This window comes from Sphaerodactylus townsendi, linkage group LG08 (genome assembly GCF_021028975.2).
Source record: "Sphaerodactylus townsendi isolate TG3544 linkage group LG08, MPM_Stown_v2.3, whole genome shotgun sequence".
In the NCBI taxonomy this organism is placed as follows: Eukaryota; Metazoa; Chordata; class Lepidosauria; order Squamata; family Sphaerodactylidae; genus Sphaerodactylus; species Sphaerodactylus townsendi.
This window is the reverse complement of record NC_059432.1, coordinates 31,234,300-31,251,142: the sequence shown is the minus strand read 5'-3', so window position 1 is coordinate 31,251,142 and position 16,843 is coordinate 31,234,300. Positions and strand designations below refer to the sequence as shown.

The following is a 16,843-nucleotide window of genomic DNA, read 5'->3' as shown; positions in this document are numbered from 1 at the left end:
TGAGAACAATGTCTGTCTTAGCACTTCACTTATTAACTGTAGAAACTTAATGGGTGAAGAGGCAGCAACCTGCCTGTGGGGTAATGTCTGCTTATTCCAGCTTTCCAATTCAAGACAACCGTGTGTGTGTGTGTGTGTGTGTGTGTGTGTGTGTGTGTGTGTAAATGAATATACACATACTCATCATTCATGTAAGGGGGAAAATCACTTTGCACATAGCAGAACATGTGCAGTGTGTCACTTGTGACCAGTGATGATGTTACAGCCATCATCTAATAGAAGTCCATGATAGGCACTAACCATTTGACAAATCTTAAGGAAGAAAGAAAGTTGGAGGAGAAAGTATAGCAGGCACAATAAAACTGACAGAAGAATAAAACCTGATGTTAAGAATCATGCCTTGCATTGTCTCCTTGCCTACATTAAGCACCCAAACCTGGTTTGACCAAAGCAATGGCAAGTGACAAGAAAGGAATAAATGTATCACATGTATGTTGACATGAAATTACTCTTTTTAAGATGGGGGGGAGAGAATAATCTGTATACAAATCAAGTACTGATTTGCAACGAATGACTTAAAGGATGGCTTACTAGTGGCTTAGGCTGTGGAATGATATAGTATAACCTGTCTTTGTCAGATTTTGGAAGCTAGGCTAGGGCCCTTTTTGCATGGGCCGGGGGATACAGTGCAGCCTGGATAATTGATCCCAGTGCAGCCCTGGGGCCATTTGCATGCTCCCGTGCAAACGAGCAGCAGCTGCTGTGGCTTGTGGACATGTCTCTGCAGGGAGGCATATCCTTTTTTTAAAAAAGTACCTTCCTCCATGTGCAGCCCCGCAGGGATGACGGGCCGGCCCCTGCGGCCATGGCTGAAACCTTGGGGCTGGAGGGCTGGTTACCCTCTCCTGCAGAGCTGCACGGGAGAGAAGGTAAGTTTTTAAGAAAACACTGGCAAAAACAATGGTTGCTGCCTGGGGCCCTTTGCACAGCCCAGCAGCAACATGAGATATGTCTTGTTTATTTGACACGCTTTCTATAATGTTCCAAATTCACGTAGAAAGGCACTCTTCAGGTGTTTTTTCAGGAAGCACATTTATCCACTATTTCCCTCCACTGCTGAGGACTGCATGCCACCCAAGTTCATCAGCTCTGTGCCTATAAAAAATGTAGGGAGATAATGCTGCTCATTATGGGTTTGAAGAGCTCTGGGTATGCATATCACAATCTGTGCAGATGTGAAGATCAAGGAAAGAAGTATTCAGGTTGACAACAATCTACAGCAGAAGTTTACAACCCTCAGGTTGGAAAAAGTCCCACCTGTTACATGGTGAGTCATTATGATTCCACCATATTTCCCTGCTGCTTTTTTGAAGGACCTACTCCTAATGTATATGCATAGGGAACAAGTGCACCATGCCTCAGTCCTCTCACTATACACATGATGAGAGGAGCTGCAGGACAGTGAAGGAAGACAATGGAGAGGATTCCTTCATTGTTCTGGCACTTGGTTGGTTTCTCACTTCAGTTTAGCTTATTTCTGTCCTTGGTTCTCTTGACTTGTTGCCCACAAGCTTGATCTTGAGTTATAACCTGGTGAGTTTATACCTTGGGTTTTCCTTCTTCTGGTCATGAGACTATGACACCACATACCTTACTGTCAAATTCTTGCAGCTCAATGGGACAAAGATTGCCTCCTGAAAGTTAAAGATGAGTTCCAATGAAGATCACTGATCTATGTTATTAATTGTTTGAAATAACTGTGGTTTACAGGTTTCTGACTTTACATAGTGCATCTGCAAAGGACCTTTGTTTTTATTTGTTGTTATCCTATGGAAATAGAAAACATGCTTCTTCCCTAGCATTTTCAGTTCAAGTTGTACCAGTACGATAAACTATGACAGAATGTATCTTCATCCTAATGAATTCATAGCCACACATACAAACAAATACAAACAAATACAAAATCTTTAATGGCATATAGCCACACATACAAAAATGGATCTCTGTATGCTGATCTGGTGCAGTAGAAGAACAGTACATTGAGGGTCAACGAGAGCATTCAGTAATGTGAAAACCTATCCAGAACTTATGTAGATCTTTATGCTTTTTCTCTGTAGCTGCTGTCAGAACAGGCTTTCAATTCTCAGCTGGGTTCATGGATTCTTGAAGTAAGAAAATGGTCTTCAGAAGAAATACCATGCTTTAATTTAAAATTCTTAGCTAGCGTGGTATAGTGGTTAAGAGCACATGGACTGTAATTTGGAGAACTGGATTTGATTTCCACCTCCTCCATATGAGTGGCTGATGCTTATCTGGTGAACTGGATTTGTTTTCCCACTCCTACAGATGAAGCCTGCTAAGTGACCTTGGGTTAGTCACAGTTCTTCAGAACTCTCTTAATCCTCTCACCTACTTCACAAAGTATCTGTTGCAAGGCGAGTAAGATAAGGAGTTTGTAAGCCACTCTGAGACTCCTTACAGGAGAGAAAGAGGGGATATAAATTCAAAGTCTTCTTCTTAAAAATATTCTACTGATATTATGTATAAAATATGCTAGAACATTATCAAACATAGCAATAACATTTTTATTTCCTTGGCCTGAATGTTTACTTTCCGCTAATCATTTATTAGTTATGAAGTTACTGACAATTTTCATAAATCCATCTTTAATCCAAATAAAAAATGGGGGGGGGGGGTGGCAATTGAACTTACATCTCTGTCCAGAATTCGTCCAGTACTGTTTAGGAAAAGCCTCTGATTGATAGGGTCTAAGATAACCCAGTAGTCTACATTGTCCTTCAGTGTGAGTTCAATAGTGGGATCGGGTCCTCTTGCTGTACCTTTGATCAACATGTTGTCTACCAGGATAGTACCTGAAATTTTTCAAAAAATAAATAAAAATAAATAGGGTTTCTGATATATAGATGCAATATACCTTTTCAAAAAGCAATTACAAGTTTGCTCGTATGTCACACCGATCCTGTGTACATCATTGGCTAATTATAGGCAGCCCTGTTTGAAACGATGACAGCAGAGATTATTATCCAATGTTATGGGTTCATAAAACATAGGAAGATAATATTCTCAACAGAAACATATGTGTTAAATTAATCAGAGATGTAAGATTTTAACAGGAATAATGGAAGAAAAAATTATTCTGTAAATATAAACACAACCATCTAGAGGATTCATAGTTTGAAAGATCCCATATCGCCAGCAGCATAAACTGTTCTTAACTTCAGATTCATATTTCCCCCTTGTTTTACGATCTTGAACACCCTATTATTTCTAGCAACTTAGTAGCAGGAGAAAAAAAATTACTGCAGCTCGATGGTGTTTGTTGATTTCAACTTGAACAAATTCCCCATTCAAATCAAAGATGCATGCATTATATACAACTGGGAAATACGGTATTCAAGCTATTAAATCTCAAAGAAGTACTTTGGACAGAACTCTTTCTAGGCCACTGTCTTAATGCTAACATGTGAGATTAAAACATTTAACCTCCTCCAATACAGTACATTTCAATATTTAATTCAAGGTACTCATCTATAAAGATGTTACTCATTGTTACACATGTTGCTCATCTCACTCAGTTATACATATTTGAAACAATTAAAAACATTAGTTTTTATTGTATTTATGAACTTCAAGTCTTCATGCTGCCTTTACTAAACATCCTTTCCCTTCATTTGTATTTTGGAACTTCTTAGGTGCTTAGAGCCTGCTTTTGTCCTTAGGCAAAAATGCCAACTTGATAACCTACATCTGAAAGGAATAGATAAGATTTTGATACAGCACAGAATGACATTTTCTAAACTGACTTCACTCTGTGTACTATTGCAGCAATAGACACTATCTCCAAATACAAAGTGGACAATCTTTGTTGGAAAACAACTTCGTTTTTCACAATGTCCACATTTCAAACTGAACAAGAGATGAAGGTCAAGCCACACTACTTTGCCTACTTGAGCACCATACCAAGATCAAAGTTTGGTGTTAACCTTCAGTGCCCTAAATGGTCTGCTACTGTTGTATCTACAAGACCATCTCTCTCAATGTAACCCTCAGAGGGCTTAGTGCTCTGCTGGAAATCAACTGCTGGTTGTCCCTGGCCCTAGAAATGTCTGACTATCCTCAATCAGAATGTTTTTGGCTCAGGACTTGGCCTGGTAGTAGTAGCAGAAGTAGAAGTAGAAGTAGTAGCAGAAGTAGAAGTAGAAGTAGAAGAAGAAGAGGAGGAGGAGGAGGAGGAGGAGGAGGAGTTTGGATTTATATCCCCCCTTTCTCTCCTGTAGGAGACTCAAAGTGGCTTACAATCTCCTTGCCCTTCCCCCCTCACAACAAACACCCTGTGAGGTAGGTGGGGCTGAGAGAGCTCCGAGAAGCTGTGACTAGTCCAAGGTTACCCAGCTGGCATTTGTGGGAGTGTACAGGCTAATCTGAATTCCCCAGATTAGCCCCCACAGCTCAGGCGGCAGAGCTGGGAATCAAACCTGGTTCCTCCAGAACTCTCTGTCAATTGATATCTGGACCCTATGGGATTTTAGTTCAATTCTACAGTGCTAGTAAGATGGACATATTCCACTAAGCCTATGGTTGTGGCAGCAACGGTTACATCTTTGCAGGCCTCCCTACTTTTTCCATAGCCCTTATATGACTGTTAGGTTGGGTGGGCTTGAGGCTGTTTGGTTCCTCCTCCAGGACCAGGAAGATACGATATATTAAAAGGGTCTAGATGGTAATTAAAATTCATGGGATTTTATTGTTTATATGAACAGAGGTATATTTTTGTATGCATTTTACATTGTAAGCTATTCTAAGCCTTTCTTTGGTTGGGAAAGGGTGGGGTATATATTCTTCTTCTTCTTGGGCTGCATTCCCCTTGAGGGGGTTAACAAGGGTGGGGTTGGGATATACATTCAATAAGATGAAAATAAAAATACTGCCTCATGGCCATTTGGGATAAGATTCAAGCATCAGCCTTTTCCTATGTGGACAACAACATAATATTTAATAGAACCTAGCATTTGTTTTGCACCTAATTCCAATGAGCGCATAAGTCAGAAGCAAACAAGAATGATCAGCTAAGGTGCATAAGCAGAAATTGCTGGTAGTGAATGAGCAAACAAATAAATACAGCAGACAGATCCTGTTTTAGATGTTCACAACAGAGAGGAAATGAGAGAGTCCTTTCCTTGTACCTTGGCAGCTCATGGATGATAATGCTAAGGAGAATACTAAGGAGAGGAGCCCTCCTGCAAAAACCTCTCTTTTGAACTCAACAAGACATGAAGAGCTGCCAACACTGATATCACTGATGGACTCATGGCCACACAGGGCATGACACAAACTCTACCTGCAGTGCAGGATATCAGAGAACCCCTTGCATGTTAAAAAAAAATATGTACTAGCTTATGTGAAAGAAGCAAAATTCACAGAAGCCATCTTGCCCACCTCTCACAATGTTTACTAGACAGACTATGTTTTTGGAGTAGTTTGCCACTGCTTCCCCACCCACCTATATTTTATCCTCACCAACCTAGGTAATCTTTTTACCAACCTCAGAAGGATGGAAGGTTGAGTCAACCTGTAATGGTTTCACAAATCACTCCTGGAATCAATGTGGACTCCTGCCAATGCAGATGCCCACCTTGTCAGAACAAGTCACAAACGTGCTGGCAGGAGAGGCAAATACCTGAGTGGCCAGGTGCTGTGCAACTCCACAGCAGTCAACCCCGGAAGTGGTCACCATTACCAAACCCCATCAGCACAGGATAGCATGCTGGTGTAGCTGGGGGCAGTCTGGAGGCATTCCCAGAGGTAGAATCAACCTTAATTGGCTTTCACAGGGCTTTTAGTCGGAGAACACTGCCAATGCAGGCAGTGCCATAGTAAGGGAAAATAATGCCTGGGGCAAAATGGCACCCTCCCCTGCCCCCCTAAACACGCCTCATTTACCTTTTACAGTTAAAAGAGCAGCCTGCTCTGGCCAGAGGAGGCTGCTCTAGGCTGCCAAGGTGACCTGAGGGGAGGGATGGGGGAGCGATTCTCCACACCTGTGCCCGGGGCATTTGTCCCCCCCCCCACTCCATGGTAGCTCTGCCTATGAATGCAAAAGTTCAACTTAAGCCACCTGAAAGTGTGGAATATCCATTTTAGATTATGGGGGATTCTCCAGTGGTGGGTTTTTCCCCTTATTTTTGCTGCCTTTCCATGCTGGCCTGGATCCAATCTGGAGACAGTGTGGTAATGGCGCCATCCCCGGATTGGTCTGTTAGGCATTATGAAAAACAGCTCCCTAAAAAAATGTGGTTTTTCATGTTTGGGTGCAGCAGCAGCTGTCATATTTTCCTTCGCTCTCTGAATTTCCCAGGCAGTAGCATCTCTCCTTCAGAATTAAATCATATTGGGTATTACCTGGCCTGGGGAAGGCAGCTCCCACTTGGCAGGAATCTCACCCAGCCTGGGGAAAAAGAAACCAGGTGCAGGGTTTGAAAGAGCTACAACTCTGACTGGCTCTTTTTTCCTTCCGCTTTTGTGAAGGAGAAGGCATTTTTCCCCTCCCAATTCACAACTCTGCAAGTAAGACGGATGGTGGGCACTTTGTTTAAAATTTGGATCCCTTTGTCCAATTCATTTGAAATTTGAGAGGTCTTTAGAGGACATGCAGCACTAGCCTCCCTGCAGTTCTGGTGTCATTTGGCTGAAAAACAGTCACTGCCCCACAAAGTCACTCCATAAGGAATAATGGAAATGGAATAATTCTGGAATCCTGGAAACATTCAAACCTGAATCGCAAAATAGTACCAGGGTACCCAATTATCATCAAATGTTGGTACTTCTGACATCTAAATCTGAAAATTACTGACTGAATTTTTTTCAGGTACACATCCCTAGATTTTGATCCCATCATATTCCAAATAAGGTCACAAAGAGTGCATTAGGACCAAATTGAGCTTGGAGCTAGGCTTCTAAATTTATAATGTAATATATATTAGATATTTTCTGATTTTTAAGAAAACAGCTCAGTTAGATGAAGCCTGATACAGAGGAGCACACAGGAGAACCCCTGTCTTTATTAAAAATGACCTTATGCTTTGCACAAAAATGTTGTCAGTTCTGATACCAATATATTCAGATACAGATCTATTGAGTATTCATTCTGGTGGTCTAGATAGTTGGTGTCTTTCTTACTTGGATAGATGGAAGAAAAGAACAAGTAGGCATTTAATGTCACAATGAACACACTGAACAGCAGGGCTCTTTCAGATTCCCCTCCCCAAATCTCATACCCCCCCCCCCCCACCACCACCAGTGACTTTTCATCCAGCCCATCCTATACAACTCAGCCAGGTGCAGAAGGAGGAAAACCTTTGTACTTTGTTCTCTATAGAAGGCAGCTGACCTTTTACACTAAGTGGTACATCCTTTGCAAAACTCTAGTTACTTGATTCTAGGTTGTTTCAGCAAGTGAGTGCTATGTGCTAACCCTCCTTTGAAAAAGTAATACGACACTTCATTTCTATCCTCTTCGTACCAGAATTTTATTTCTAAAAGCAAGCAAATACAAAGGCGATCAATAAGGTGTACGTAAAACCCGTATATTATATTACAACAGCTCTTTTCATTCTTTACTTTCTAAAACAGCTGTTAAGAATTTTCCAAAGTATATTTTTTAAAGAAATACACAGCAAGGATGACTGATATTTAATCTAACCATCTTCATGCTGGGAAACTGCACAAAATGTGGACCACAGAGGATGTGCAATTGTTTGGGTTTGGAGAAGAACTCAGCTGTCTTGCAGGATTCACATTAGGATGCAGAACCAGGTTGGCCTCAACTGAGCCTGTCTTCTATGTTCCTTAGATCTTGAAAAGCAACAAAAAGATCCTATATTACTTGGAGCCCCAGGGATTATGTTTCATTTTTCCCATGGTACGGTAAAGAAACAGCAACTTCTACCTGAATCCAACAGACAGCACAAAGGAAAGAGAACAGGGCCCTTCACAATTCAACACCACCACACTCTCTGGTTAGAAAGAGAGTTTCAAAATGGTTCTTCAGCAAAAGTGCAAGCAGGAATAAGTATTTCCTAATTTTTGTAGGTCTAAGTTTCATTTTAGACAGAGCTTTTTTGGGGGGAGGGGGTTATCTGTAAAAAGCAAAGAGCAAATGCAAATAAATGTTGCCATTACAAATCAAAACAAACCTACTTTAATTAGTGTGAACTGCCAGCATGGCAAGAAATAAAGTACATCTCAGAGAAGCAAAGACATGTTGCTTGAATTGGTGGCATTACAAAAATCTGAAACTCAGTGTCACAATATTCAACTTTCTGTCTGTTAGGTGCCATCAAATTATTTCTTACTTATGGTTACCCTATGAATTAAGGTCCTCCTAACTGTCCCTTCAGTGGCATACCACTGCAAAACAATGTCCAGGGCAAGGCCTGGGTGCCACACCCAGCCTCCAAACTCCCCCTGCCCCCCTCCCATGCAGCAGAGGGGCAGGCTGGATTAGTCTGGGCTTGGTGAGGCAACAGGCTGGATGAGGCAGCAAGTGATCAGAGGCTGGTGGGTGGGGGCACAGGAGGGAGAGAGGGATATTGCAGGTCAGGCAAGCCTGGGCTGTGTGAGGCATTGTGAGTTGGCAAGGCAGTCAAGGTGGCAGGCTGGGACAGCTAGGGCTGTGGTGAGGCTATGGGTGAGCAGAGGCTAATGGGTGCGGTTGCAGAAGGGAAGGGATGGTCGAATGCGCCCCCTAGGTGACTGAGGCAAGTGGTGGCTGGGTCACAAGACCACTGTGTTACTTTGCCCTTACCTGGATAGTCCAGGATATCTTGATTTTCTCAGATCTCAGAAGCTAAGCAGGGTCAACCCTAGCAAATATTTGGGAGACATCTAGAATTGAGGTAGACAATGACAAACCACCACTGAACATATCTTGTCTTGAAAACCCTACCAAGGTTTTGTCTTGAAAACCCCACCCGTCAGATGTGATCTGATGGCAAAAAAAGTCCCTTTAAAAAATGACAAAGAATAAACACACTATAGCTGCTCTTGTTTATCATGGGTAAAGGGAAAGTTCTCCAATTGGTAAAAAAGATTGTTCTCGTAAAAACAGAGCTATAGAAAACCATATGCAGAAATGGAATGTGACAGTTTTCCTCACATGTCATCTTTCTGGAAGCCTGGTCTTGTGAAATGATGTACACTTTCTTTCTCAATATTCCCATGTTCACTATTATAAATATCTGAAACACTCACGAAAGGGGATCTTTGGTCTTCATAAACTGCTCATTCAATTGATTTTATTCAATATAGTTTAATGGGATCAAGCCTGATGTAACCAAGTTACATCAAGCCAACCATGTACTGTAACTATAAGAATCAACCATGTACCATAAGAACAGATCAAAACATTCTTCTGTACATATTTTCTGATTTGATGAAGATGAAAGAAATAGACCTAGGTACCATACAATAGAATTTTGTGCTTGAATATGAAACACAAATATAAATTGTTTCAACATTTCAAAATAAAAGAACAAACTTTATTTTCAGCTGATGCCTTCCCAGATGAATTATAACTGATGATGACAACTTTCAAATGGGGGAGGGCTTGTAATCAAAGACCCCAAATTTTAGTTTTACCCTATTTCAATGGGATTTGAATCAACACTACCTCCTACTACCAAGCCCCAAAGTGGCAAACTGGGGAAGGCACTTTCTTGTCTTTCTCACCATCAAACTTCTGCCCCTACATGGAAGCCAGAACACATAAACTTCCTAACCTCCTTGTTCCCCATGGAATTTTTAAAAACAGCATGACAATCCATGAATGGTAGTGGAAAGGGCTGTCATGTGAATCACAGATGATTTATGGCGACTCCATAAGGTTTTTAAGGGAAGAGATGGTTTGCCTGCCTCCTCATGAGCTGAGAGAGTTATCAGAGAACTGAGTTATCAAAGAACTGAGACTGCCACAGGGTGACCCAGTAGGCTTCAAATGAAGAAGTGGGGAATTTACCCTGGTTCTCCAGATTAGAGTTTGCCATTTTAACCACTACACCACATTTTAACCACTACACCACAATGCTGTACTAGTTGCCAAACTAGTTGCCAAACTCTTTAGATACTCTTTTTTTGTAAGAGTTCAGCTATCATTGCTCATTGCTTATTGTCAGGGCAACCAATATGAGGCAACCAACATGAGACACTGACATTCATAAGAGTTATAGACAAACTATTATTTATAAATTTATTTCATTTTTAAACCGCCCTCCCCCGAAGGGCTCAGGGCGGTGTACATCAACATCATTACACTTCTGGTTCTGGAGGATTTTCTCTGGGCTGTCACTATCCCACTTCTCTTGACTACCAATATTTTGACAAATGCCACAGGAAAGGGATTAATGCTTCCCTTCAGCTGAAAATACAGACACCTATGCCATATTGATCTGGAAATTGAAGATCATGCAGCATGTGGCTGCTCAACTCCTAGCTGGGGTCTCAAGCAAGGATCATATAGCTCCTGTCCTTTATCAACTGCACTGGCTGCCGATCGAGTACCAGGCCATCTTCAAGGTTTTGGTCTTAACTTTTAAGACTGTGAGTGGTCTTGGACTGCCTCTCTCCATATTGCCCTACTAGGCCCCTCTGCTACTCGAAGGGGAACCTTCTGGAAATCACCAGCCCAAAGGATGTCTGGCTGGCCTCTACGAGGGCCAGGGCCTCTTCGGTCCTGGCCCCTACCTGGTGGAACAAGCTCCCTATAGAGATCAGGGCCATGTGGGATCTGAATGGGTTCTGCAGGGCCTGCAAGATGGAGCTGTTCTGCCAGGCTTTTCCATCTGGCCAGCCAGGCTGAACATCATGGTATACTGGCCTCCCGTGGGTCTGTGAGGGAAGCCACCATCTTTCAATCCTAAAATCACTGTCTGGGGACTAAGCCTTACAGAACAGACCTGAGTAGGATTTTCAACCAAATACAAAGGTGGGAGGGTGGAAGAGCAGTGGCCAGGGACACTGCTGGGACACTGCCTTCAAAGAGGCAATCAACAGCCCAAGCATTGGGGGAGAACAAGAAACTCCTTTCTCCTCTGGGAAAGCACATAGACACACAAGACTTATGTCATCCTTCATGGGGGTGTAAGCTTGCGTCACTGGAGGGAGGCATTCCCAGACCAAACGTTCTTTGGGAGGTAACTTAAGTCAGCTCCGAACCCAGGAATGCCCCCTCCATACTGCTGTGGCCTGGAAGAAAATCTCCAAGTTCCTGTACCACAGTGCCCCACTCCTACTGTCCTTTGCGCCAACATCCATGTCACTTTGCATGGTGCCGGTGGTGCTGGTGCAACCCTCCCACCACTTTTAATGTGGCTTTAGCCCTCCCTTTGAATTGCAACTTTTGAGTAGATCTGCTCAAGACTGCTCTCAAAATTCCCTTTTCCCCTTCTTCGTCTTCACATGGGACTAGAGGAACAGCAGTCAGTAAAACACCACAATGTTCTGTAGCGGGGAAAAATGCATTTTTTTTTTGCAATTAGTTGTCTCAGGAGAAGTTGACCAGTTAGAATCCTGTAATGTTTTTATTGCCATGCAGAGCTAATGAGAACTTTTTTTAAAGAAAAGAAGGGGATTGGGATAACAAGAACAAATAAGGCTCTAATGCTAAAGTGCTCTGAAACCACACATAATGTATTCCAGAATTATACAGATATATTGGGCTGATAGGGGAAAAAATGCTGGTTAACAAAGATCGATCTGAGTTGCAGCATCTGATTTGGGCTTTTTCATTTTTGTTTTGCACAATATGGCAGATTCTATCATTAGAATCATTCTGCAACTCAAATCCAACTCAGGTTGATTTATACAAATTCACAGCAGGAAAGGCTTCTGTGATGGCACCCCAGGTCCAATTTAAACATGAGGCTGGATATGCAAAAGCGCTGCCCGATATACTTCTGTACATTTTCAGTGCTCACTTCAGCAGCCAGTGGCTGATTTGCACACAGGAGAGCTATAGCCCTCATGAGCATTTATGTTGTCACACACAGTGAGCATGTACGGTTGTTATGTATAAACAGCAGCAAAATTTAAACAAGGCACTCAGTCCACACAAAGTCACATGAGGAAACCTTTTCAGTATCATGTTTAAATTTGCTCCTATTCTTGCTAAGTGGAACAGCTAGCTACATCTTCCTCTCCTTAGCAGACTGTCTTAAGATACCTCAGTACAACTAAGACAAAATGAAACAGAGATGTTTCATTATCTATGAACCCATTACTCTTTAGAATGAGAATACTGCTAAGCAGTATTTTTTTTTGTATTAAAAAGTGCTAGTGCTCATGCATAAGGTTGCCCCAATTTCCAACATTTCCTCCCTCAGGACTTAGAAACGGCATAGCGCTAAGGTGGCAGGGGAGTGAACGACACACCGGGTGTGCACCAGTTCAGGGATGTGGCAGGGGCATTCTGGGGCGTGGCGGGGGAGTGCAGGGGTGCAGGGCGCAAGCATGTCCCGGGCGCAGTTCCCCCTTGCTCCGCCCCTGAGACTTAGGAAATGCTGAAACAGGTACCCAGCACTCAGTACAAGTAAGAACTGTCACCAAAAAAAATGTTGCTGATATGTAGCCTTGGTACTGTTTGTGCAATGGGAAAAAAATCTGTATGAAGTTGTTTACATAGGTAAAATGATTTTAAGTTGCAGTTGACTTATGATGCCCAGTAGGTTTTGCAAGGCAAGAGGCATTCAGAGCTGGTTTACCATTGCCTTCCTCTGCATAGCAACCCTGGCATTCTTTTGTTGTCTCCCCTCTAAATAACTAACTGGGGACAACCCTGCTTAGTTTCTGAGATCTAATGAGATCAGACTAACCTTGGACCATCCCAATCAAGGAGTTAAGTTATTTACTACAGTCTTATCCTGCCATTTCTTCAAGGAGCTCAGGATGCAAATGTTGGTGGATTCCACACAAGCCAAATATAACGGGTATAGGAAGGCATATAAACTGGGTTGGGGGAGGCAGGGGGGGACTTCACACAGGTCTCATTCCCTACAGGAGTTTGGCTGGTTTTATTCCCCTCAACCCAGGAATTTTGAAAATTGCTAAACTAGTGATCCTTTTGCACAATCCCAGGTTGGAGGTGCTCCCACGCAAACACAACAGGCAGGACACACTTTATATCCCTCACTTCTACCTATTCACTTTAGTTTTGGCATAGTCCACTGTCAGGGAGAATCCGCCTGCCCGCCATTCTGTGCAGGTCACCCAGCATATTTTGGACAGATACTCTGAGCATCCAACAGTGTTCAAAATCCCCCAAGCATTTTTTTCTCCCCATGGTAGTGAGCACCACCAATCTACAGAAACATGTTCATTATTGTTCAGTCATTGCAGGGAGGTCTCTTTTTTTCTTTTGTGTGTTGCTCATGCGCAGCTATGCAGGTGCACCTGATCAGATTGTGGGTCAATTGGGATGGCTGCAAAGATTCATTTCTGTGCACCTGTGCAGCTACACATGTGTTGTAGGAAACAAAACATGAGAAGGTGCAAAAGCAACCCAGATTGTTTTCATGGGCTACAATTGCTGTCTGAACAGGTGAAGGAAACACATGTGAATGGGAAAAAGAAAAACAGGTTCCTTTATAACAACTGCAACCTGTTATACATATGTTGTGTGGAATTCACCATTATCTTCCCTTTCTCCATTTTATCTTCACTGAAACAGAACTGAAACTGAACTGATTCCCAGCATCATTTTGTGCCTCCTTTGTAAAGGATTCAGTATCAGGTACTTGTGTGATTTTTTTTTAAAAAATGAACCCCTTCTTGTTCAGGCCAAATTACATCCAGAATGGCCTAAATCAATTCTGGTTATTCCAGGGGCTGCCCCAATAGCTTCCCTGGGGCTATGGATATAGTGGCCCACACTGTTTTGTCCAAATATTTGTCTAAAATGTTTAAGCTTCTTCCATTTGATGTATTTTGATCAAGACACTGCATACAGTTCATTCACTGTGCTCCATTTTAAAAAATCACACACACACGTGGGGGGAGGACATATTCAACTCACACCACCAGGGGAGAGAAGTGGGGTGATCTTACCAGGCTTAAATGATGGCTAGGCCTCACCATTGCCTGCACAATGGCATCACTTTTGGAAGTGATGTCATAAGTTCTGGAAGTGATGTCATCACATCAATGCACACATAGGCCTCATTTTAAGCTTATTAAGACCCCGAGTGGAGAGCCCCTGCTCCCCCAGCAGATGGCAATGGGGGTCTGGCACCTTAAGTGTCACTATTTTGATTCTTCTGTGTTAGGAACTGTTCTGCTGACAAATACAAACTTGCATTTGGCCTTTAAGATGTAATAAATGTTAACTAGCTGTCTAAAGAAGAATTAAAACAAAGATCTGTTTTTCTTAGAGCACTGCAAATTCAGTCTGAGATAGAAATTTCGATTTGCTTTCAACTGCTAGCTGATAATCTTCAAAATGGTACTGCCTGATGAATTTGTGATGAGGTTTAAGCTACAGCAATAACACAGAGTCTCACTTATTAAAATGACTTTTATGTCTTAGAAAGGATCATTGCAACTGCCTGTTCCAAGATAAAAATATACAGAAAAAATGTTTTTAAATCAGTTGTATTTACATTCATAGGCACTTTATAGCTTTAATGAAAGAAGGCTATCCCACAGTAATATGTCAAACGTTGATATAATATGCTGTTTTTTAAACTTTTCCCAGCAGTCTGGAAAGCAAAACTTCAGGATTCAGAAACTGGCAGACTGTCAAAATATAGCAATTTAATAAATAAGTGATTGTTGAGGGTTTTCCGGGCTCTCTGGCTGTGGTCTGGTAGATCTTGTTCCTAATGTTTCACCTGCATCTGTGGCTGGCATCTTCAGAGGTGTATCACAGAGGAAACTGTATCCAGTGAGAAGGGAATGTTTTAGTGGGGTATATATTGTCTATGTCCCAGGGTGGGGAACCAACCATTTGTATTCCCTGCAGCAGCAACAGTCTTTTGTTGCTGCAGTTGCTGTTGCAGGGGATGCAATTGGCCCCATTTCTGCTACGGAGGAGTTTTGCATGCCGGTGGAACCCCCAGAGCAACAAAGGGGCATTTCAAAAAGACCTCAACCTTTGCAGTTCAGGAAATTCACAGAGCAAAGCCATTGCCGCAGGGCAGCTCCAGGGCAGAAACATGGCAGCCATGCTGCAGCACCGGAGGTGGTGCAAAACAACAGATTGCATTGGGGCATTTCCCATGCCAACAGAGGGGCAATTTCAGTGTGCAAAAACAGCCCTGGAGTTACTTTTGTTTTAAATGTTCGGTTGGAGTTCCCCAAGCCACAAGGCAGCTTTGGAAAATGACATTTTTAAAAGCCCCTGGGAACCCAATTCAGTTTAGAACTGTGGTGAGAGGGGACAAGAAGCTCTTTTCTTTCCTTTCAAATCGTTTTCCTGAGCTAAAACAGCCCATGCAGGGAGTTATTTACATAACTTTGGACAGGGGCGTACCTAGGCAAACTGGCGCCCGGGGACAAAACCTGAGTTTGGTGCCCCCCCACTCACCCGGCGTATGGGCGGCCACCCTCCCCCACCATGACTAAACAATGATTTTTTGTACCACAAAACACCTCCCACTCCCATCAAAACATACATGGCTCGCTCCCCACCAACTCTTTTCCTAATTTCCTAATCACAACAATCCTATGAGGTAGGTGTTAGCCTGAGAAACAACTCCAAGCCAGTGCAAGTGGGTATTAAGCATGTAAATCTCTCACAAATAACCCCCAGCAAAACATTTACCAAACAAATGTCAGCATCATCTCTCACAAAACACCTCCAGTGGAATCCACCCCCAGACACCATCACTTTCAATGATGTTTAAACTAGGGAGCTCAGATTCTTCTTTTAAATCTACCTTAAAGGGAAAATATGTGGTCCCCGGTTAAAACAAAATTGAAAGTGATGCTGTTTGGGAGTGGATTCTCCCCCACCCTGAAACAGCATCACTTTTGAGGGTTGGAGATTCAGATGAAACAAATAGCAGATTCGGCGGGAATCTGGGCAAATTTGGGCACATTCGGACAAAAATTGTCCAATTATGTCCTGCCAAAATATGAACAAATGCGAATGCAAGGTATTTGGGTTTTTTGGGGGTATTTTTGGTGTTTTTTCGGCCTGCAGGGAGCACATTTTTAAAGCTAGCGGCACCATGATAAGCCTTTTGGGGGCCCATAAAATTGAACCCTTAGAAGCAAAAGTCTCCAAACCTGGATGCTATTACCAGGAGGCCCTCCTGGAGCCACCCTGAAAGTCTGGTGCCTCTATCTTCAAAAATGTGCAGCCTGGCTACACACTCAGAAATTCCCCATTGGCTACAATGTAGCAAAGTCACTGCAAAACAAAGAATCTTAGGCAAATTTCTTGGGGTGCCTGGAAAGGGTGTATTTTTACAGCTAGTGACACCAAAATTTCAGGGTATTATATGTTAACTATTCTTATGATGCCACCCAAGTTTGGTGGAGTTATGTTCAGGGGGACCAAAGTTATGGTTTCTCAAATGGGTAGCCCCCATCTCAGGTTAGCTCCCATTGAAAACAATGGGGATGGGGGCACCCCCTTTGGGGGTTCATAACTTTGCCGCCCCTGAACCAAACATCACCAAATTTGGGTGGTGTCATCAGGACAGTCTCCGGGTGGTACACTGAAATTTTGGTGCAGCTAGCCTTAAATATGCGCCCCCTGTAGGCCAGAACGTGAAAAACACTTTAAAAATTAAAAAAACACACAAATGACCCTGAAATGTTGGCGCCCCCC

General features: G+C 42.7%; 1 protein-coding gene across 5 annotated transcripts in view; it reads right to left on the bottom strand.

Annotated features, from left to right (window-relative positions):
• PCDH15 (protocadherin related 15) overlaps positions 1 to 16,843 on the bottom strand; it is a 904,280-nt gene that overhangs the window by 325,686 nt on the left and 561,751 nt on the right. For all 5 annotated transcript variants that reach the window (XR_007245346.1, XM_048507034.1, XM_048507035.1 and 2 more), the window contains one exon: positions 2,713 to 2,873. Coding sequence is in view for 4 of the 5 variants with exons in the window: in XM_048507034.1 (XP_048362991.1) it covers positions 2,713 to 2,873 (161 nt within the window). In the remaining variant the exon portion in view is untranslated. The remainder of the gene's footprint in view (positions 1 to 2,712; positions 2,874 to 16,843) is intronic.